The sequence below is a fragment of the Heterodontus francisci genome, chromosome 2, assembly GCF_036365525.1.
Source record: "Heterodontus francisci isolate sHetFra1 chromosome 2, sHetFra1.hap1, whole genome shotgun sequence".
In the NCBI taxonomy this organism is placed as follows: domain Eukaryota; kingdom Metazoa; phylum Chordata; class Chondrichthyes; order Heterodontiformes; family Heterodontidae; genus Heterodontus; species Heterodontus francisci.
Genome location: NC_090372.1, coordinates 149,173,319 through 149,198,174, shown reverse-complemented (window position 1 = coordinate 149,198,174; position 24,856 = coordinate 149,173,319). Strand labels below are relative to the sequence as shown.

The window sequence follows — 24,856 nt, the reverse complement described above, 5'->3', positions numbered from 1 at the left end:
GTTAAAAAGCTCCTCCTGTTTGTTGTTGACTGCCCCCCCCACCCCCCTCCTCCAGCCCTGAGGCTGAGGCTGAGCCAGTGCTATAATTATTTGATCATGTGGTATTATTATCTGTAATAAATGCAGAGCCGTCTTACAGTAATCAAGCTGATTAAAAATTCTTGCGCGCCAGCCGGAAATTGTCCTCCCTCCTCTCTCACTCTCTCCCCCACCTTTTTTTTTTGATTATTTTCTTCAACAAATTGCTCTGACAGTTACAAGGAGTGATGCAATCGAAAGGCAGCCCGAACCAGGCAGAGCCCGGGTGGACTGTCGCTGCCTAAAAAAAACGTGATGTTTTGGAAGGGTTATTTTCTCAGCACTGAGAGGAGAAAGGGAAGAGAAGAGGAGTGATGAGTCTCAAAGCAACTAATAATTTAATGTGAAGCCGCTCGGCTCCGTCCTGACTGAGGAAGAGAGAGAGAGAGAGAGACTCAGGGACAGCCGCCACCGCCACTAAAACACCACAGCTTTCACTGGACTTTTAAACAACAACAAAAAGTCCAGGACTTTGGGGGGGGGGGGGGTTAAAGCAATATATATCACGTTTTGTGTCCCAAGTTCCTCCTTTTTAATCTTAATATTAGCTGTCTTTTTTCCCCAACTAGACACTTCCTCCCCCTTTTTTCTCCACCCCTAAATCCGAAGAAGATAATTTCTTAAAAAAAAATCAAAAAGAAATAAGATCTCGGAGCTATATACTGTCCAGAAACCAACCGGTCCGGCTGTTAGTTTTCACGAAGAGTCCGAAGTGAAGAGTTGCTATTTTTCTTATGTCTTGGAAGTTTGCCTTTTAGCTCCGCGCAGAGAAGTGGGTGAGTTGGTTGCGATCGGAATTGTATTTCTTGTAGTTTTTTCAGAAAAAGATGCCACACGATAACGACAGCGTTTTTTTTTTTGTGTACCCATACCGCTTTGGTTAGTTTGTTTCTTTGTCTTTTTTTTTCTAAATAAATGTAAACGTGAAATCCTGGAGTGGAATTTCTAAAATGCATGGAACTGGTTGCACAGAAAAAGTTGTAAAGTAGCCTGAGGATGAAACCGTGCATTATTTGCTTTAAAAAAAAATTAGTCTGCAGGTTACCATTGCTGTGCTGGGATGGGAATGGCTCCTTTAGAATTGATCTTGTGTCACAGTAGTCAGTGAAAAGTGGAATTTGCTGCAGTTCACGACAAAAAACAGACTATGATAGAAATCTTACATGCTGCATTGGGTATCTTATTTAGATACAATTATAATCATCTTGTACCAAGTCAAAATTGGAACACTTCGAGATGTGACCATTCATTTTGTGATGTACACTAGCCTGAAGTCTGAACTCTGGACCTATAATTTGGGAATATTCTGTCGTTTGAGGATGTATGTACCCTAAAATGACACAATTTTCACGATAGTAGTCTTAATTCCAGATAATGAAGTTGTCCTTGCATTTTGACATCTATGGAGCCTGTTCTGAAGGATATGCATCTTGTGTCTTACTGAAAAGCTACAAGGACATATTGTGCTATAGAGGTTTCAAGACCTTAATTCTTAAATTTTAAAAAAAGGCTGGTGATAGAAAATCTGGACATTCCACATTAATCCTCTATATTTGTTGTTGAGCTTGACCTCAGTAATATCTTGAAGTGGTTTTCTTTAAACTTGGTAGGTGATCTCTGAGAGTTGGTGGTGAGCATGGAAAAACCCAGTGAAACAGTGCAAGTGAAGGAGAATTCAGAAAAAAACAACAATCTCATTGATCCTAAAGGTCCCCCGGCTAAGATCCCCCGCTTGGACCAGAATGGGAGTCTCTCCACCCGCAGCAGACTGGGTAGCATGGGTGCCAAAGTGACTGGAGGCTCACTCAAACACACAGGCCAGCTGGTGAAAATCGGTAATAAAAAAGGTACCAGTGTGTGCTTTCACTAGTATAGATATATAGAAATACAAATAGAAATATAGGTGGTTTAACGTTCCCGTGGTAATGCAAAGTTAACTACAAAACAAATTTCCTTCAGAGCACAGTTTAAATGTATGCAGTCCTTGCACAAGCCAGGATATTTATGAAAATAAAATAGTTTGAAGGCAGCAGAATTTATTGTTCAAGCTGCCATAACATTTATCGTACAATCATTTATTTTTCCTCTATTTGCAGACAACAAGGAATGTATTATTTATGAAATGAATGGACACAGCAGTCTGTATTGTTAGATCTTTATCTATTAGAACTGGAAAAAGGCACTTCAGCAAATTCCTTGGCCTCTGCTTATGATTACACTATTTATTGATTGTTAGCCAAGTGGATATATGTATAAAGGAAGCCAGGTTAAAAGCACCAAAATTATAATTTATTACAGTTTTCCAACAGAGTGTATTAACATTTACCATCAAGAACTGGAGCAGAATCAAACAGTCTTATGATCCCTGCAAAGTTATAAGTGCCATAAATTCCTGAATAGAAGATTTCAGCTGTCTCTGGCATTATATGATATTTGCAGTCAGTGATGCCAGTACAGTTTTAGACAAGGATTCTATACACTTGATTACTTCTTACAGCAGATGTGTTGTTTACATAGACTCATAAACCTAAAGTGAAAGTTTCACGCTGCCTTCATATATACATCACTGAGTATTTTTAGAACTGATCGGTCTTACTGCTTTAACACTAGAAGGTTATAAAGTTGCTTCCCTGGAAATTTAGTCAAGTATTAGTGATAGGGAAAAGTCAGTGAAGTAAAAGATCTTGAAAGATTATCCACTTTAAAAGAAGGAAGACGATGACAGTTTGGAAAAAAAAAGATGGTAGGAAATTAATGACGTCATATTTAGTCAGTATTCTAAGGACTATACAAATGGTTTTTAGAACTACCAGAGGTATAACAGTGTGAGAGAAAAGTGGGGCTCTCTCTTTTAAAGCTTTCAATGATGAATACTATAACACTGTAAAGACAGAACATAATTTTGTGTAATGCATGATTTTGAACACATATGAAATACCTCCCCATTAAAAAAGTAGTTATTAATCATTCTGTAAAGTTAAACAGGTGACCGAGCCCATTAGTGAATTAAAGGGACATCTAAATTTTACCTCATAAAATGTAACTTTTGGATGCTTCGGCAACCCAGTATCCTCAGATGCTCATACACGCAATCCATATATATATTTGGTATCATATGCTGTTTTATTGCTTTTTTAAAATAGCTACGTTTAAAGTGATTTATGGTATACTGTGGGTACTAATATATCTTGTTAGAATGATGGTTGTACCGCATATGTAATGTACAGTATTAAAATATGTAAGTTATTTCTTATTCATTGTAGGAAATATGCTCCCTGTTTTCTGTGTGGTGGAACATTTTGAAAGTCCCATTGAGTATGAAAGTAAAGAAGAACATGCAGAGTTTGTTCTGGTACGGAAGGACATGCTTTTTAACCAACTAGTGGAGATGGCACTGCTTTCTCTTGGATATTCCCACAGTTCTGCTGCTCAGGCTAAAGGTACATCATTTCACATGTACATCCTAATCTAAAATAAAGCTACACTTCATTTCTTTCCAATTATAAAGATTATGTTTAACAACACTGTTTCACTGTTTTCAAAAATAATGCTAAATGTTTTTTAAGGTCATGTTATTAACATGTGCAAGGATGAAAAATCTGTTTTCATTCACAACTCAGAAGAGGAAAAATGCAAAAATGTAGAAGTCCATGCCAAAAATTCAGGAAAGTCCTGTCGCTACCTGTGATTGTAATGAGGCTTCTTAGCATATTGGTAGCAATTTTGAGCAATAGCGAAAACTACAACATTTCCTATGTGCAGTACGTATCGCCAAATCAATGTGGCAATGAAATTACTGGACATTGTTTCTTTAACAATTTGATACTGCAGTAGAAAACAAATTGAATTTGTTATACAGAACTCTAAAATTTAAAGGATTCATTTTATATAGCAATAAATGCCCTTTTTGATTTTGACACAAAGTATTGGCATACAAGAGTTTTTATTTTGTTTGTATAAGTTTTATTCTACTGCACATTAATGGGACCATTTTGTTGACACAAAATATACTTAAAATATACATGCAAAATTTTGAATAGAATGTTGTATCTTTATGCTTTTTATAAGAGGAGAATGATTTTGTATTTATATTATCTTTTGATTATCCAAACAGGGAAAAAAGATAATGATTTCAAATACTTTCTCAATCATCAGTGTTTAATATTCACAATTTGTGGTTCTAATCGAGGAAATTATGACATCGAAACATATAATAAAACATATAAAATACTTTTGCATTAGTCTTTTTTTCTAATTTAGGTTTCCTTTGAATCTTATATCCATTTAATTCTAGTACACCAAAAGAGGTAACACTTCTAGTAAAGACAGTGTTAAATATGTCTGAGCCAGTACCTGGTATTGGGTAGGGAGAGTGATAACTCATTTTTATCAATTGGTTATGGTAAATTTGGGCTTTTATTACATTTTTCTTCACATAAAATTGGAATAATGTTAAAGCAGAGCAAAATAATTTAAGAAATGTAATCTACTGCCTGTTTAAAAGTATTCGCAACTTGTAGGTGAATTAACAGCTGATGTTTCTCACTCTACCTAATGCTGCCTGTCACAGGCCTGATCCAGGTTGGGAAGTGGAATCCAGTCCCTCTCTCATATGTGACAGATGCACCGGATGCCACAGTAGCAGACATGCTGCAGGATGTGTATCATGTGGTCACACTGAAAATTCAGTTACACAGGTTAGTCACAACATGCAAGTCCCTGGGCCTCAACAATTGCATGGCATCATTACTATTTCATCTTTGTCTTTAACTTCCACATCTCTAAATGCCTGAATTATTTTACCAAACGCGTTGGAGCAAGAAGGTAGAAGTAACAAGAAATAATAGTCGCCACATGCAGCTGATGTATAATTCATGCATCAATACAGCAGATGTGTTGTATAAAGTAATTAACTAATCAGAACAATCAGGAGACTGAGAGCAATCTCTAGATGCATCTGCTTGATGTGCCAAATGAAATCTGTCTATCTTGAAGGAATGTTGCACCAGGAACCAGTCCTGAAATGTCCTTTTTTTCCCCCCTTTATATGATATATTTTATCACGCAGTTGCCCAAAACTGGAAGACTTGCCACCTGAACAGTGGACACACACAACCGTCAGAAATGCTCTGAAGGAACTACTGAAAGAAATGAACCAGAGCACACTGGCAAAAGAATGCCCCCTCTCCCAGGTATTTATAGGGCTTTACTAAAGTAGTTTGGAAAGAGTAATAATGAATAAAACCTGAATTGCAGAAAACTTATTTAAATCTTTTGAGGACTGCAGCACCACTTCTGCATCAAAATCCGAAATATATGATTAAATTTTTATCATTTTTTTCCAAAAATCTTACAAGTGGTTTGAAGTGTTGCATTTCTCTAATTCTCATTTCTAACACTCACCATTGCAAGTTTGTAGAATGTCATCTTTAATATTCATGGTTGGAAACTTATATTTTCCCTATTGTACATTGTAAGGAATTTCCCTATCATCTACTGCAGACTCCTGGTAAACCAACGATAATGATGTCCCAAATTAGAGTAACATCCATTACAAGTGTAGTTTGGCACGAGAATTCTGGACATGTTCTATCATGTCTTATTTGAAAAATTCCATACAATGTATATTTTGTATCAGATACTGGATACTAGGAAGTGAGCTAAACATTATCAAGCAATCTTGGGGGTTCTACTAACATTTATAAGCCTAAAGTTTTGATTTGATGTCTGCTGAATGCTTCAATTGAGTTATCACTATGTATCTCACTCGTCGTTATTCATTAATTTAAATGTATTCAAAACTGACTGGTAATTGTAGAAGTCTTTCATTGCTCGAAGGGTTAATACTGGATACAATGTTTTTCATTACAATGGAATGATATGTTCTGCTGAAAGATGTCATTTGATGTTACAGTAGCAAAATTCTTGACAGTGGTGTGCCTCTGATTCCAAGGAGAGACAGATAAGGTCAAGGTTTTCAAGAAAATTAAATGATTTCAAAAGACTTGAATAGTTTTGGATCCACACCCATGTTGATTATATAAAGCTTAGAATTCTTACCAGACTAGTCATTATGCTAGAAAAAACATCTGCAAATGAAAGAAGAGTTTAACACATTTATTTTGTAGCTTAGCTTTTTATGCGTACACAGAACAGTTTACTACCATTTCCACAGTACAATTTAGTTTACAAAATTTACCAATTAATCATTAAGACAAAAGAAGTAATTTCAATATTTACGTAAGGTAAAACTTCAAGTCCTTCCTATCCAGAATATATACTGTGTAGGACGTATTCGAAGAATGACATGTAGGGGTAGGAATTGGTATGCATAACACACATTGTTCCGGGTATAAAACAAGTGCAAAGTATATTAATTTAGTAGTGAGGCAGCTTGTGCCCAACCTTTGGTCCCAATGTTAAATTCATGGGGCCTGGGAAAGCCTGACCATCACCAGCAGTTCATGCCCTGTATGCTGAAGAGGCCTGTGGATTAAGTTCCCACAATCCTCAGACCTCTTGGTTTTGCAGCGCCGAGTCTTGAGCATGAAAATGGGCCCAGACCAAAATCTACCCCATAATGTTTCTCTAAGTTAAATGTTTAAATTCTGAAAGGATATTGCAAGGAGCAGAAGTTATGTGAATATTGTAATGGTAAAACTTTGCTTATATGGAAGTTTCAGCAAGCTTTAAATTGAAATATTGGTGAACAGTTTGTGAATTAGTAGCTGTTTAAAAGACGTTTAAAAGAAACTGTTTACATTTATTTTAATTAATATGTCAATTATGTTTAAGCAGCTTTTATTTTGGTGTGGGCGGATTGCTTGCACCACCAGTTCCTGAAGTACGGGTCTTGTGTTACCAGTGGCAAGCCTAAAGTATAGGTTCCACATTCACTAAGGCTAAAGTCCAAGGATAAAATCCCAGTGAATCCGCAGTTTTACATTGGAGATGCCACCAGTTGCACAGGATCACTACTTCAGGAGCTGATGATGCAGGCACCATGCTACAGCAATATAAATGCAGCCTTAGTTTAAGTTGCTCACCTCTGGATCAGAAGGTTCTGGGTTTGAGCCCTGCACCGAGACTTGAATACATATGTTAGGCTGATGCTCCAGTTAAGTATTGAAGGAGTGCTGAATTATTAAAGCTGTGGTCCTCATATCAGATTTTGAACCAGTGCCCCTTCCGCCTTTTCAGGAGGCTGTTGAAGATCCTATGGTATTGTTCAGAGAACAGCATTATTCAGCAAAGAGCTCTCCCCGCATCCTGGCCAACATTCCTTCAAAACCAATATCAAAAGAAATGAAACAGATTAACAAGTCATTTAACTCATTGGTTTGCAGGATGTTGCTGTGGCAGGAGGGGTGTTGTGTTTGTCTACATGACAACAGTCACTGCACTCCAGAAAAATAAAAAGCATTGTGTGAAGCACTTTGAGATGTTTTAATGTAATAGAGCTCTATTTGAATGCGTTTTTATTTATCTAACCAAACCATCTGTACACGATTGTCCTCAAACTACTTTCAACTGGCTAGCCAGTACTGCATTGTGGTTTCCCATTCCCTCCTTCCAAACTCTTACATATTTGTGAACATGAACAAGCAGGTAAGTTTTTAAATTTGTTTGTTTACTTGTTTTTCTAAAGTGGATTTGCTAGGATTTGTTGTCGTGCGGTTGGAAAGGTTTCTTGACTACCCACCTTTTAGTAGTAAAATGGCTATTATGCCATTATCTTGCCAACCTTCTTCCTTCAGTCATTGCAGTGTATAGCAGCAATGAGGTCAGGGAGGACAAAAGGTTAAAGCTGATATATACCGCAGATGGTTGCTGGTCTGGTTAATTGGAGTCACTGGTGGGAAGAGCTAAAGCATTCCTTGTAGATGTGGGTCAGATGTAATCCCCTGGTAGTTGCAGTCATCTTCATTTGCTTCCAGGTGCAGGTTCCCAGTCCTTTACACTGCAGGTTTAGTGTCAGTTTCACCATTGTATTGACATTTAAACTGGCAGTGTTACTTCAGAGTCAGGGTCCAATCTGACTGGAGCAAAGCTAATAATTTGAGGAGATAATCTCACACCACTAGACGTCCAGTACAGTGTCAAACCTGGTTTGCAAAGCACTCAGGAGATTGAACAATTTGTGAACTTAGCTGACCTTAGTTTAAATGTATAGAGAGCAGATATTTCCCCTTCCTGATCTCAGTCAATTTAAATTTTTAACTTTTGGGAAATAGCCATGCCCATGCATGGAACCAAGTATGTGTAGAGTTCTCTCCTGAACAGGGCAGTTAAAGATCCAGCCAGGCAGGAGCCAAGGAATGTAAACATGGTTCTGCCTAGCTAGAACCTGATCTGAGACTGGTAACCTCAGTGTAAATTCTTGTAAAGGGTTGTTGTACTGGCAGTTTAATAGTGTTTTTGAGCATGTCCTTTCCTGAAGAATAGTTTTACACCCAAATAAACAAGTCATAAGCTATTCATTATAAGGCCATCAAACTTTTGATTGCCATTTCTTCATAGTTCACTAATCATATGTGTTGAAATCAAGCAATAAGACAAAAATGTGCTTACATTTGAAAAGCATAAATTCCTCAGAAATTATACAATATTCATGCTAAATTGAAACAGGTCAATCAAATTTAACCAAATGTTTTCCTCAGCAAAATCTTTTTCTTTATGTATTAGGGACTATCCATTTGAAAGTAGTAGAAATTATTAGCTGTAATTTCTTTTGTACATGAGCAACACTTCCTATTTATTAAGACCACTATGCTGAATATTTGGTAATAATGTTATTGAACATAAACATTCCTGAATTTTATTTTTAAGAAATTTAAATGTAGCTAGAGTAGGTGAAATAAAAAAGTGTGGATTTTGTTGAATGTTGTTAGTATTCTAACCATATCTTTATGATATCCCATATCTTTATTGAAAAATAACTTTTCTAGTGACTAATAGCATAAATAATTCTGCATCTAACTCATGATCTCACATAAATACCAGGATATTGCTTTTTCCTTTAATCTTTGCTTGGTTTTATTCTTGAAAGGTACACAGGAGTATTTACACTTGTCAATTGGACATTTATTGCTATTTATCTTCCTCCAAAAACTTAAATAAAAAATCTCTACTTTCTAAGAAATACTCCAGAGCTTAGTATAAAACCTTTCTGGTCTTAAATGTTAATACACCAAAGTTATCTTCAGCAATAGCCTTTTGAATTATTAAGCTCTTTTAGTGGCTTTAAAGTGCAAGTAAAGGATTAGGGGTTACTTCATGTCTGTTGCAGAAATACACAAGAAACCAACTCACTGTTTGTCATGAATATTTCACATTCATTAGAACATCATTATCTATATTTTAATATCAGCCATTTTAGAAGGGTGGTGGTAACAGAATATAGGAGTAGTTCATTTAAAAAAAATCCTGAGCCACTCAATTACTGTACATCAATAATTAACCTTTTCATACAGAATTATGAACCCAAAGGAACTTAAATATTCATTGTATCTGTGGTTTCTCTATAAGTGAAACAAAATATGAAAAAAATCCAGTTTACTAATAATCAATTAGTGAACTTTGTTAATTTGAGGGGATGTTGCAACCTTTTTTTTCTGAATCAACATATTGATATCAGTACAGTGGCCTCTTTTTGTTGTTGCCATAGATTTTAACAAATTTGGCCCATGATATTGTTTAGTCTAGAGGAATCCTAGGACAGAACGTGCCAAGTTAATGTTATTACAGTACAGAACAAAACATACAAGCTTAAGCAATAACGTTCACTAAAGTTTTGACTCAATTTTACATGAAGACAAAGTTCAGTAAGGATTACCATATTTTTAATTTAACGATTGAATAGACATATTTCATGAGTTGCAGTTTAATCTTTGAAAATGTTTTAGCAGATGCATTACTATGTGTGCGCCATGGATTCAGAAACTGATACTTGACCCACAGTGTAAGCTTCCATACAGTGCAGAGATGGATGGCTGTAGAGTCCCTACACTGCTTTAAAAAGAAATAATGGTTGAATCCCATTCACTCTTAACCATATGAGGTCTCATACTGAAATTCATCTCAATCTCATTTGTGAAAATGAATGTGATTGCATAACACAGATAATCTAAATCTGTGACCACCTATAAAGAGCTAGATATTTTCACAAAGATTTTCTTTATTACTTGCACCAGATTTCTGCTGTTTTTTTCAATTTATTCATTCATGGGAAGTGGACATCAGTAGCAAGGCCAGCATTTTTTACACATCCACAATTGCCCTTGAGAAGGTGATCATTCTTGAACCACTGCAGTCCGTGTGATGAAGATACACTCACACTGCTGTCAGGTGGGGAGTTCTGGGATTTTGACCCAGCAACAATGAAGGAACCGTAACATATTTCCAAGTCATTGTGGTGTGCAACTTGCAGGTGGTGGTATTCTCATGTACCTGCTGCTTTTGTCCTTCTAGGTGGTAGAGATCGTATGTTTTGGAGGTGCTGTTGAAGAAAACTTGGTGAGTTCCTGCAGCGTAGATGGTACATGCTGCAGCCACATTACGCCAGTGGTGGAGGGAATGAATATTTATTATGGTGGATAGGGAGGCGATCAAGTGGATTGCTTTATCCCAGATGGTGTTGAGCTTCTTGAGTGTTGTTGGAGCTGCACTCATTCAGGCAAGCAGAGATTATTCCATCATATTCCTGATTTGTGCCTTGCAGGCTGTAGAAAGGCTTTAGCTGCTATGTTAGTTGATATTGTTAATAGTATTCTCTCTTCAGGTACTGTCCCCCTCTCTTTCAAATCTGCTATCATCCCCCTCCTCAAAAAGCCAACTCTTGACCCCTCTGTCCTTGGAAACAACCATCTCCAACCTCCTTTTCCTCTCCAAAGTCCTTGAACATGTTGCACATCTTTCCCTGAACTCCATGTTTGAATCAGTCCAATCAGTTTTCTGCCCCTCCCACAGTACCAAAACAACTCTTAACAAAGTCACAAATTACATCCTATGTGTCTGTGACAAAGGGAAGCTATCCCTACTTGTCCTTCTTGACCTGTCTGCGGCTTTTGACGGGATTCACCCAGCTATCCTCCTCCAATGGCTCTCCTCCGTCATGTAGCTGGATGGGACTGTGCTTGCCTGGTTCCGTTCGTATCTATCTAGTTGTAGTCAGAGAATCCCCTACAATAGCTTCTCTTCCTGCACCATTACCTCTGGTGTCCCCCAAGGATCTATCCTTGGTCCCCTCCTATTTCTCATCTACATGCTGCCCCTTGGTGACATCATCTGAAAATACAGTGTTAGTTTCCACATATATGCTGATGACACCCAGCTCTATCTGACCATCACCTCTCTCGACCCCTTCACCATTTCTAAATTGATACGCCGCTTGTCCAACATCCAGTACTAGATGAGCAGAGATTTCCTCCAAATAAATATTGGGAAGACTGAAGCCATTATTTTTGCTCCCCACCACAAACTCCATTCCCTAGCCATTGACTCCATCCCTCTCCTTGGCAACAGTCTGAGGCTGAACCAGACTGTTCACAGCTTTGGTGTCATATTTGACCCCGAGATAAGCTTTCGACCACAAATCTGCGACATCACTAGGACAGTCAAATTGCACGCCTGTAATATTACCTGACTTCACCCTGGCTCAGCTGATCTGCTGCTGAAACCTTCATGCATGCCTTTGTGCCTCTAGACTTGATGTTCCAATGTACTCCTGGCCAGCCTCCCAAGTTCTACCCTCCCTAAACTTGAGGTCATCCAAAACTCTGCTGCCCATATCCTAACTCGAACCCATCACCCTTCTGCTCTCTGATCTACATTGGGTTTCAGTTAAGCAACACCTCGATTTTTAAATTCTCATCCTTGTTTTCAAATCCCTCCATGACCTCACCCCACCCTACCTCTGTAATCTTCTCAAGCTTTAAAATCCTCAGATATCTGTGGTCCTGCAATTCCTGCCTCTTCAGCATTCCCAATTTTAATTGTTGTGCCTTCAGCTACCAAGAACCTCAGCTTTGAAATTCCCTCCCTAAACCTCTCCACCTCTCTTCCACCCCTTCCTTCTTTAAGATTCTCCTTAAAACCTGACACTTTGACCAAGCTTTAGGTTGTGTGGCTCAGTGTCAAATTTTGTTTGATAATGCTCCTATGAAATGCCTGGGACAGTTTACATCATCAAAGTTTTCTTTTGTCGAGTCGGGGGGTTGCGGGGGGAGTCACTCACTGCAGAATACCCAGACCCTGACTTGCTCTTTTAGCCACAGTATTTATTTGGCTCGTCCAGTTAAATACCTGGTCAGTGGTGATCCCAAAGATTTTGATGGTGGGGGACTTCAAAGAGGGTAATGCTATTGAACATCAAGGAGAGATGGTTAGATTCTCACTTGTTGGAGCTGGCACGTGTGTGGTACGAATGTTACTTGTCACTTCTTAGCCCAAGTGTGAATGTCATTCAGGTCTTACTGCATGCAGGCACGGGATGCTTAATTATCTGAGGAATTTTTAATGGAACTGACCACTGTGTAATCATCTGCGAACATCCCCACTGTTGACCATATGATGGAGGGGAGGTCATTGATGAAGCAGCTGAAGATGATTGGGCCTAGGACATGGCGCTGAGGAACTGCTGCAGTGATATCCTGAGACTGAGCTGATTGGTCTGCAATAACCATAACCATCTTCCTTTGTGCTAGGTATGATTCCAGCCAGTGGAGAGTTCTGCACCTGATTCCCATTGTCCTCAATTTTACTAGGGCTCCTTGGTGACACACTCTGTCAAATGCTTCCTTGATGTCAAGGGCAGTGACTCTCACCTCACCTCTGGAATTGAGTTGTTTTGTCCAAGTGCTATAATACAGTCCAATGTTTAGACCAAAGCTGTTATGCAGTCGGGAGCCGAGTAGTCCTAACAGAGCCCAAATGAAGCATCGGTGAGCAGATTATTGCTGTGTAAGTGCTGTTTGATAGTACTGTTGACAACCCCTTCCATCACTTTGATAATTGAATGTAAGCTGATGGAGCAGTAATTGGCTGGATTGGTTTGTGCTCCCTCTTTTAGGCAGGACATACTTGAGCAATCTTTCACTTGTTAGGTAGATGCAAGTGCTGCAGCTCTACTGGAACAGCTTGGTTAGAAACTTGGCTAATTCTGGAGCACAAATCTTCAGCACTACTGTCAGGATGTTGTTAGGCCCTGTAGGCTTTGCTGTATCCAGTGCAGTCAGCCATTTCTTGATACCACATGGAATGAATAGAATTGGCTTTAACCTGGCATCTGTGATGGTGGGTACCTCAGGAGGAGGATAAAATGGATCATCAATTTGGCACTTTTGGCTCAAGATGGTTGCAAACAGTTCAGCCTTGTCTTTGGCACTCATCTGCTGGGTTCTTTCATGAAACCGTCTTCTCCCATTAGTTGTTTAATTGTCTGCTGCCTTTAACAATTGGATGTGTCAGGACTACATACTTTTGATGTGATCCATTGATGGTGGATCACTTGACTCTGTCTACAGCATGCTGCTTCCACTGTGTAACATGCATGTAGTCTGTTGTAACCTCATTTTGAGGTATGCCTGGTTCTGCTCCTGGACAGCTCTTCTACACTCCCCATTTTACAGGGTTGGTTGCCTGGCTTGATTGTAGTGGCAGAGTGAGGGATAGGACAGACCATGAAGTTCCAGTTTTTGATAGAACACAATTCACTTGCTGATAATGCCCCCAGTGCCTCATGGATGCCCAGGTTTGAACACATTCTGCTCTGAATGTATCCCATTTAGAATGGTGGTAGTGCTGCACAACACAACGGAGAGTATCCTTGGTGTGAAAACGGGGCTTTGTCTGCACAAGAGGGGGAGATGGTGGCATAGTGTAATGTCACTGGGCTAGCAATCCAGAGACTTGGGCTAAGGACCTGGGGACATTGGTTCAAATCCCACCACGGCAGATGGTGGAGTTTAAATTCAATTAATTAATAATCTGGAATAGAAAGCTGGTCTCAGTAATGGTGCCATGAAACTATCATCGATTTTTGTTGTAAAAACCCAGCTGGTTCACTAATGTCCTTTAGGGAATATTAGGGTTAGGGAAGGAAATCTGCTGTCCTTGCCTGGTCTGGCCTACATGCGACTCCAGACCCACAACAATGTGGTTGACTCTTAACTGTCCTCTGAAATGTGTTCCATCAAGGGCAATTAGGGATGGGCAACAAATGCTGGCCTTGCCAGCGACGTGCCACATCCCATGAAAAGAATTTTAAAAAAGGGTGGGATTTTATGGGCCCGCCTGAGATAGTGTGGAGGCGGGGGAGCCCGTAGAATTACGATGGGAGGCGGGGGACAGAGGACTCGTCACCTCCGAATCACAACGCAGTTTTGTCGGTCGCGGGATAGGCCAATTGAGGCCTATTAACAGCCGCCTAAGGGCCTCTTCCTACCGCCGCTGGGATTTAACCGGTGGCGGGGGGGAGATAAAGGGGGAGGGTGCCTCCTGCATGTGGGGAGGTCGCCGAGTAAAATGAGCCAGCTTCCCTGCTGGCTGTGGGGGGGATCCTCCTCTGTGGGCAATCTGTGACCCACAGAGGGCTCCCCCCAGCAAATGAAACACCTCACCCCTCCATCGCAGGGGCTTTTCAGATTGGCCCCGTCTCACTTACCTTGGATCCGGTCTGGGCCTGGGTCCAAGGCCTTTTGCAGTACCGACAGTGCTCCTGTCTGCTGCCAATACTACAGAATTGCCAGCCCTGTGATTGGCTGGCAGCTCTTAGAGGTGGGTTCTCCGTCTTTAAAGGCTGCTAATTCTGCCTAGTGCTGAGAGTCTGCAGTTGGCAGAGGCGGGATTCCCCTCGCCTTTTTGGCCTGGCACCAGGAGCCACACCGTGGGTAGAAAATTCTGCCAGTGGTGTGCATTGGACACTTTCTGACAGTACTTGTCATGGACAGATGCATCTGTGATAGGTGGATTGGTGAAGACGAGGTCAAGTAGATTTTTCTCTTCCAACGTTCTCTCACCACCTGCTGCAGGCCCAGTCTGGCAGCTATGTCTTTCAGGACTTGGCTAGTTTGGTCTGTAGTGGTGCTATTGAGCCACTCTTGGTGATGGACACAGCTGTTCCCTAACCAGAGTACATCCTATTCCCTTGTGTCTACCAAATGGTGTTGAACATGGACGAGTACTGATTCATCAGCTGAGGAAGAAAGACTTGAAATTATATGGCACGCTCCATGACCTCAAAGTACTTTACAGCTAATGAAGTACTTCTGAAGTGTAGTCACTGTTATAATGTATGAAATGTGGCAGCCAATTTACACACAACAAACAACAATGTGAAAATGACCAGATTATCTGTTTTTGTGATGTTGATTGCAGAATAAATATTGGCCAGGACCAATAGTGTTGTGAGATCGTAAGAGAATAGAGCAGACCTCAGTTTAACATCTCATCTGAAAGCTGAGGGAGGATGGTAGGTGATTATCAGCAGGCGATTATGACCTGGATTGTATGGTCTGTGGCAAAGGGTGGCACTCACCAGTGACTTTGAAGAAAGCTGCCCACAAAAATCAACTGTTCTTTGTCTTTCTTTTATTCATTCAGGGGATGTGGCATCACTGACGAGGCCAACATTTATTGTCCATCCCTAATTGCCCTTGAGAAGGTGCTGGTGAGCTGTCTTCTTGAACTGCTGCAGTTTATATGGTGTAGGTACATCCACAGTGCTTTTAGGGAGGGAGTTGCAGGATTTTGAAGCAGCAACAGTGAAGGAACGGCGATATGGTTCCAAATCAGGATGCTGTGTGGCTTGGAGGGGAACTTGCAGATGGTGGTGTTCCCATGCATCTGCTGCCTTGTCCTTCTAGGTGATAGAGGTCGTGGGTTTGGAAGGTTCTGTTGAAGGGGTTTTGGTGAGTTGCTGCAGTGTATCTTGTGGATGGTACATATTGCTGCCATTGTGCACCAGTGGTGGAGGAGGAATTGAATGTTTAAAGTGGTGGATGGGATGCCAATCAAGCAGATTGATTTGTTCTGAATATTGTTAAGTTTCCTGAGTGTTGTTGGAGCTGCATTCATCCAGGCAGGCGGAGAGTATTCCATCGCACTCCTGATTTGTGCCTTGTAGATGGTGGACAGACTTTGGGCGGGTGTGGCGGTGAGGGCATCAGGAGATGAGTTGCTCACCACAGAATTCCCAGCCTCTGGCCTGCTCTTTTAGCCACAGTGTTTATGTGGCTGGTCCAGTTAAGTTTCTGGTCAATGGTAGCCCCCAGGATGTTGATGGTGGGGGATTTGGTGATGGTAATGCTGTTAAATGTAAAGGAGAGATGGTTAGATTCTTTCTTGTTGGAGATGGTCTTTGCCTATAACTGTAGCATCAATTTTCCCTGTTATGATGTCAATTTCATTCTGGCACCAGCTATTGGGATGTCTGATGTTCAGGAACAGTGAAGTCATCAAGCAGGCTGAGTAGCCAATCAGCTTGAAGAATTCTCGCTGGCAGCCAACCAGGAATTAAAGAGCACTGATTATCATTCACTTTATAATCATTTTAAGGAGTGAAATACATGTTGGGATTTACACATGAGATTAAGATAGAAGCTGAAATTTCATAAACTTAAAGAGAAAATAAAAATTATTTTTTATTATTTTAAAAATCTGGAATTTTTATCATGGAACAGAGGGTATGACTCTTCAGACATCTAAAATAAGTTTTTCAGGGACAGAGAAGTTGTTCAGCAGTAATGATTTAGTACTGCATAAAAACTCAGTCACACCTCATTCAACAATGCATAACATTTTCAGTAGTTTGTACAGCAGGAATAATGTGTAAAAAGTTAAGCTCACATCAAATCACTGATTTCTGTGCTGATTGTGTCTGCAAAGACTGCAATAGCGCACTTTCTGGAGGAGCAGGGTATCTTTGATAGCATTTAACAGAGCATGTGCAGACACAAGAAGTTACTGTTGGTTTCCCAGTGTAATGCCAACAAATGCTGACAATTTCACCGTTATTACAACTGCAAGATCTATGTTTCCATGTCTTCATTAAGCATTTCTTTTTCACTCTTTGCATATATGATGATGTCAAATATTTGTATGCTTCTAGAGCTGCCTAATATCACTTCCAAGTGGACATCTATTTTTCTAAAGAATATTAAAAAGGAAGAGTAGATAGCTGCTGGTGAAATAAGCTCCAGCAGTTCTCAGAACATAAAACCAGTGTAGCTCACAAAAATTGCAATGTTTACTCACTTGTGAACCAACTCACTTCTACTAACGAGCTATCCAGCTTTTTATTATTTAGTAACATCACTCTAAGTAGGGCTTTAAATGCTGTGGATGCTACTGTTTCTTTAGTGAATTTTGAAGTACTTCCCAAAATAATCGCCTCTGAGTTTGGCTTCGATTCCCTTTTAATTACTAACATATATAATGTAAAGTTTGTTACATTTCCCTTTACAGCAGTGAGTCAGCCATGTGGGTGTGACTAAGATCAGAGACTTCAGTCTTACAGAAACCTATGGTCCCAGTCTTGCCCACATGCCTGACTGACTGACCATTTTAATAATAAACAAATACATCAAATTTCACTGTACTCTTCCTCAGTAATTAAAAGGATTTGGAGCTTACCTTTTCCAGCGTTAATGTTATTTTGGGAAAGATTTCCAGATTAAGGATTATGTAAGTTTGAAGCATGTCTTTTAATAAATCGTGGAGCACTTTGCATTACTGTGGACCCACATGTTGTAGGTAACAACAATACATCATATTTTCACATGTGCAAAATGATCTCATGACCATTCAAATTACTAGTGACAGCCATGGAATAACTGAATAATATGCAAGATTAATATGCTAAATTTGCACGAAGCAATATTGTATTATTTGTTTTAGCAGTCACTTGACCTCACTGTAAAATTATTTTTATTTTTTTTAGAATAGCAGATATTTGAATGGCAAGCTGCCTGGTTAAGCCAGGTCAGGTGCATTGCCGGGGTGGTGGTGAGTCTATCATGTCTTGCTTATACAGGACCCTGTTACTGAATTTATTGGAAGATAGAGGGAAGAATCATAGATCTACAATTAGTTCTGCAAGTGTTTGCAGGATGATAGAACTGTTAAATAAATAGAAGTTATCCTACTTTCCCCCAAATGGCACCTCATGAAAATGCTTGAAAAAGAATAGTTTTTTTCAAAGAAAAGCAACATTTTCTGTTTTATTTTTTAATTTAAGAATAGAATGACTGTATAATAGAATGACTGTGTACTCTTCGATGTAAGGTAAACTGCAAGTGATCATATCTATTTTCTGTAGTCAGTTAAGCAGCTTAAAATGTTTTATGCCTACCTTTTCCTTTTTACCATATTAGTCATGTCAAATGTGACTGATATCATTGGCAATTTTTACCTCGTCTTCCTTAAAGCTAAACACTGACCACTAATATTAACGCTTTGATGTAGTCAATAGGTTCTCGGACTGGAGATGATAAAGGGTTGAAACTCCTCCTATCGATAGATTTAACAAAAATGTCATGGTTAATGCACAAAATAAAAACTTCTGTTTTGTCCTCACACCAACTCAAATTATCAACAGTATGAATTAAATTCCCCCCTTCCTCTCACTGAGAGAAACCAGCTCTTCAGCTGAATTTGGATCACCTGGCCCAGGGAATAGATCAAGCTGCTCACTCCATTCAGTTGTAACGATGAACAGCTGGCAGTAGGAAACTACAATTGTTTTCCTTTGACTGAAATGGAAAGAAATGCATTGCCTGATAGCCAATTGTGTCATCGATGCCTGTTTTGTTTAATTAAATTTCATTTCAGCTATTACACAGTATACCTGTCCCTCATGTTTCAGGTCATTGAATAAAAGTTGGTGTCTGGTCATTAATTTATTTGCAGTGTATTGTAGACAAAACATCAGAGTAATGTAGTCTAAGACTTCACAAAGATTTTGCAGATCATATTCAAATGGCTGCACTGTCCTGTAGCAAGAATCCTACCAGATGAGATAGAAGCTTTTTGTCATTTTTCCATGTTCATAACCTAAGCTTGGGAATTGTAGATCAGTTAAAACGTTTCAATGTTAGCCATTTCTGTAAGGTATGTGTTAGTCATCCCATTGAAGTTCCTGCTATATATTGAAGTTTTAAATTTTGTACCAAGTAGCAGTTGGTTTTATTTTTGTTCATTTTTTAAAAAAGAGTTCCTTATTTGTATTGTTTCTATTTAAGTTTTTTTTTATCTCCTGTAAAGTCTTATTTAAAATAATGTCTTCCCTTAACCAACATGATTACAGTATCCTGTATTATGAAAATGCAAACCTCTTGGGGACAAGGCCTAATAACCTAGAGCTTAGAATGTTGAGTATTGTTTATTTGACCTCTTTTAATTATATTTTTGTAGACTTTTTCATACTATTGTAAAACACACAAACTTCCAAATCACACACATATACATTATGCAGTTTGGGAATCAGACATCCAGAATAACAGAATCTTAATTTAAAACCATTTTTTTAAGTTTATACTTTAAGCCAGTTCTTTAATTGATTTCACAGGAATAGAAGAGCCATATTAAGTTCATCTAATTTGATAAAGGAATAATATGTCCACATTTATATTAATTCTGTGCAAACTGTTTAAATCTGGCAAAACAGAATTCTTATGCATTAACCTGTAGCTTGAATAAACAGCCTTGTGGACATGAATCATATTATCAGAAAATGTGCTCATTGTCTTGAAGACACATGCGTAAAAGCTGAATAGATACAGCCTGGAAGTTGATTCAAACTCACAGCTAATTGAGATGCCATCTGTTAAGCCCCAAATTATTGTTGTGTACAAATGTACCTCTTTTCATCAAAATGGGTTTGCTTTATGGGGCCTGTTACTTCCAAACTGCATGTACATTTGTAAACAGATGTAAAGATATATTATAACAACAATTACAACAATGGATTTGTCCCTTTTTGTAAATTCTGTAAAAGCTTTATCACCCACTGTGATAAGCCCATTTTACAATGTTTGGCATGTCACCAAAAGATCAAATCAGTTATGAAAAAAGAAAAATATTCAAAAGGACCCAGAAAAAGTTAAGTGAAGTTCTTTACCGAAACAATCGTTATGAACTAGATTTACTTTGGAAGTAAAGAATCTGGTGTAAGTGCTTGCTTTTAATCATTTTCACTGCCTTGAACATTTGAGTTAATATATACCTATGGTCAAAACCAGTTTTAATCCTTTGTTACTGACGGAAGGTTTTGTTTTTTTAATGCAGAGTATGATTTCCTCCATTGTAAACAGCACTTACTATGCAAATGTATCAGCAGCAAAATGTCAAGAATTTGGAAGATGGTATAAACATTTTAAGAAGACAAAAGATATGATTGGTAAGCAAGGAAAATTGTTGATCTGTTCATTATAATGGTAATAATGGGAACAAACTTTTTTAATAAGTGTCTAATATCGTGCCTTTGTCTGTTTAGATAAAGCAATTTTAATCACCTGCACAATTACTTCAAAAATTTTTTAGCTGAATGTGAGAAGACGGGACATGTTAATTACTTGAAAATGAAAAGCAGAAGATTTGGAATTTAATTGCAAAAATGTCGAATCTACATGTAATAGTATGTAGCTATGTGGGGCTGAATTTTTAAATGGTGATGGGGGTTGTGTGCGCGATTTGAAAATGGCGTTCCCAGAGGGTGGCACTGGATCCCGCCGCCTCAGGAATGTGAATTGATTTTGAAAAGGACGCCAGAAGGGGGTGAACAGGAAACCCTAGCACCTCCAGTTAATTGGTTGTTGACGTTGTTGAAGAGCTCATTAAAAGGCTTGTCCGGAGCAGTTTGTAAGTTTCAATAATCGGGCATGGGGAAAATGTGATGTCTGGAACATGGCAGGGTGTAGAAGTCGAGAAGGCTATGAAGTAGCCATGAGGGCTATTGGAAGGGCTGTTTAACATATTTAAGAAGCACAAAATACAGCTCAGCTGTTCAAACAGAGCCACAGAGTAGCCATCACTGGAGTTGAAAAATTTGCATTTGTGAGTGATGACTGTTAGGAATCTGGAGAGGGATGTGGGGTCACATAGGCAGCTGAGGCAGGCAGGGGAAGGCCTGGTGAACGTATGAGCGCTAGCTGAAGGAGTTGAGATGGGAACAGGCTACTCTGACATTGGACAGAGCAGCTAGGATGAGCTTCAGCAGGTGCAACCTCCTGGAAAGGAGGAGGCCAGAGGGGCTGCAAGGGGAAAAAGGTGCTGCTCAAGACATCAGGAGTACCGTCCAAGAGTTACCTACCTGCAAATGACAGAGCACCAATGTTGTAGGAGGCTATGCTTATCCAGGCAGATGGTTTTGGACATTTGTGCCCTGATCCACAATGCATGTGTGTAAACAAGCAATGGGTGGTGAATAAGGTTGGTTAACTAAAGCACAAATAACAATTTGTGAATGATGTAAGGGCAATAACGGAAATATGGCTTAAAAATGGCAAGGACTGGCAACTTACTATGCAAGGATATGGAAGTGTTCAAAAAAGATCGAGAAGGACAAAAGGGAGGTGGAGTGTGGCAGTATCAATTAGGGAAGACATTGCAGTGTTGGAAAGGAAGGATGCCCTTAAAGGGGCAGGAACAGAATCCATTTGGTTAGAGTTGAGGAGCAAAAAGGGTATGATCACGCAACTAGGGGTATTCTATAGGTCTCCAAATAGTGAGGGAGAGATAGAGGAACAAATCTACAGGGAAATCACAGAGATGTGCAAGAACTATAGAGTGGTAATATTGGGGACATTAATTACCCAAATATCGATTGGGATAATTTTAGAGTAAAGGGTAAGGAGGGGGAGGAATTTCTTAAATGTGTTCAGGAGAACTTCCTTGATCTGTATGTTCTCAGCCCAACTAGAAAGGATGCATTGCTGAATCTGGTGCTGGGAAATGAGGTGGGCTAAGTGGACCAAGTGTCTGTCGGAGAGCACTTGTGTAAGAGTGATCATCAAATCATAAGGTTTAGACTAGTAATGCAGAAAGGTAAGGAACAAAATAATGTAGAATATATAGCTTGGAAAAGGGATAATTTCAAGGCGATGAGAAGGGATCTAGTCAGGGTTGAATGGAACCAAAGACTGACAGGAGGACCTGTATCAGAGCAATGGGTTATCTTTAAGGAAGAGATGCTTCAGGTACAGGCTAGGTATATTCCAGCAAGGGTAAAAGGTAGGGGAACCAAGAACAGGGTTCCTTGGTTGACGAGGGAGATAGAGATAATGATGAAACAAAAAAAGAGGGTGTATGATGCATGTCAGGTGAACTCATCAAGTGAGAACCAGACCAAATACAAGTTGAGAGGGGAGGTGAAGAGGAAAATAAGACTGGCTAAGAGAGAATATGAGAATAGAATGGCACTTAACATAAAAGGGAACCCAAAGATCATCTATCATCATGTGAATAGTAAGCGAGTAATAAGAGGTGGAGTGGGGCCTATCATGGACAAAGAGGGTACTGTATGCTTAGAGGCGCAGGGCAAGGTTAATATACTTAAGGAGTACTTTGTATCAATGTTCACTAAGGAAATGAAATAGAACCATAGAACCGTAGAAAAGTTACGCACAGAAAGAGGCCATTCAGCCGATCGTGTCCATGCTAGCTGAAAAAAACTAGTTGCCCATTCTAATCCCATCTTCCAGCACCTGGTCCATAGCCTTGCAGGTTACAGAACCTCAGGTGCAGGTCCAGGTACCTTTTAAATGAGTTGAAGGTTGCTGCCTCCACCACCGATCCGGGCAGTGAATTCCAGACACCCACCACCCTCTGGGTGAAAAGTTTTTCCTCATGTCCCCTCTAATCCTTCTACCAATCACCTTAAATATGCTCCCCCTGGTAATTGACCACTCCACTAGGGGAAACAGGTCCTTCCTGTCTACTCTATCTAGACCCCTCATAATTTTGTACACTTCAATTAAGTCACCCCTCAGCCTCCTCTGTTCTAAGGAAAACAACTCTAGCCTATCCAATCTTTCCTCATAGCTGCAACTTTTGAGCCCTGCCAACATTCTAGTAAATCTCCTCTGTACTCTCTCCAGAGCAATTATGTCCTTTCTGAATGTGGTGACCAGAAATGTATGCAGTACTCCAGCTGTGGCCTTATCAGCATTTTATACAGTTCCAGCATTACATCCCAGCTTTTGTATTCTCTACCTTGACCAATAAAGGAAAGCATTCCATATGCCATTTTCACCACTTTATCTACCTGTCCTGCCATCTTCAGGGACCTGTGGACATGGACTCCGAGGTCTCTCACTTCCTCTACCCCTCTCAATATCCTCGCGTTTAGTGTGTATTCCCTTACTTTGTTTGCCCTCCCCAAATGCATTGCCCCACACTTCTCTGGATTGAATTCCATTTGCCACTTTTCTGCCCACTCAACCAAATCATTCTGGAGTCTACAGCTATCATCTTCACTATTAACTATACGGCCAATTTTGTGTCATCTGCAAATTTCACAATCATGCCTCCCAGGCCAAATTTAAGTCCAAGTCATTAATATTACCACAAACAGCAAAGGACCCAACATTGAGCCCTGTGGAATGCCATTGGAAACTGCCTTCTAGTCGCAAAAACATCTATCGACCATTACCATTTGTTTCCTGTCACTGAGCCAATTTTGGATCCAACTCGTCACATTCCCCTGTATCCCTTGGGCTTTTACTTTTCTAACCAGTCTGCCATGTGGGATCTTGTCAAATGCCTTACTAAAATCCATGTAGACAACATCCACTGCACTACCCTCATCAATCCTCCTTGTTACTTCCTCAAAAAATTAAATTAAGTTAGTAAGACACGACTTTCCCTTAACAAATCCATGCTGACTATCCCTGATTAATCCATGTCTTTCTAAGTGACAGTTTATCCTATCTCTCAGAATTGATTCTAATAATTTGCCCACCACCGAGGTCAGACTGACCAGCCTATAATTATTTGGTCTATCCTTCGCATCCTTTTTAAACAATGCTACAACATTCGCAGACTTCCAATCCTCTGGTACCTCGCCTGTATCTAGCGAGGATTTGAAGATGATCCTCAGAGCATCCGCTATTTAAATCTGACAAAATAAAAGTAGAAGCGGAGAGAGTAGAGGCAATGGATATGATAAAAATTGAGTGGGGAGTTACTAAAAAGGCTGGCTCTGCTTAGAGTAGGTAAGTCACCTGGTCCGGATGGCTTGCATCCCAGAGTGCTAAAGGAAGTGGGGATGGAGGTAATGGAAGGGCTTGCCATAATCTTCCCATCTTCCCTGGAAAAGGGGGAGGTGCCAGAGGATTGGAGAGAGGCAAATGTGACACCCGTATTCAAGAAAGGGTGTAAGGACAGTCCTAGCAACCACAGGTCAGTTAGTTTAACTTCACTGGTGGGTAAGGTTTTAGAAACAATCATCAGGAAAAAAAATCAACAGACACTTGGAGAGGTTTGAGTTAATTAAGGATAGCCAGCATGGATTTGTAACAAGTGGATCATGTTTGACAGATCTAATTGAATTTTTTGATGAAGTAACAGAGAAGATGGATGAAGGAAATGCAGTGGATGTTGTTTATATAGACTTTAAGAAAGCATTTGATCAGGTACCACATAAAAGGCTGGTTAACAAAATTGAGGCTGATGGAATAGGAGGGTCAGTGTCCAATTGGATAAAACATTGGCTTAAGGACAGAAAACAGTAAGCCATAGTAAATGGTCACTTTTCAGACTGGAGGATGGTAGACAGTGGTTT

The 24,856-nt window shown here is 39.6% G+C and overlaps 1 protein-coding gene across 5 annotated transcripts in view; it reads left to right on the top strand.

The window, feature by feature from the left end:
* Positions 1 to 24,856, top strand: part of LOC137347432 (DNA-binding protein SATB1-like) — a 140,544-nt gene that overhangs the window by 15,063 nt on the left and 100,625 nt on the right. For 2 of the 5 annotated variants that reach the window (XM_068011890.1, XM_068011894.1), the window contains exons 2-5: positions 3,342 to 3,518; positions 4,649 to 4,775; positions 5,147 to 5,270; positions 20,362 to 20,473. In XM_068011890.1, coding sequence (XP_067867991.1) covers positions 3,347 to 3,518; positions 4,649 to 4,775; positions 5,147 to 5,270; positions 20,362 to 20,473 — 535 coding nt within the window. In that variant the 5' untranslated portion in view covers positions 3,342 to 3,346. Of the gene's footprint in view, positions 1 to 88; positions 855 to 1,688; positions 1,926 to 3,341; positions 3,519 to 4,648; positions 4,776 to 5,146; positions 5,271 to 20,361; positions 20,474 to 24,856 lie in introns of those variants that run through there. The other 3 variants (XM_068011876.1, XM_068011901.1, XM_068011884.1) reach the window with 3 other exon arrangements.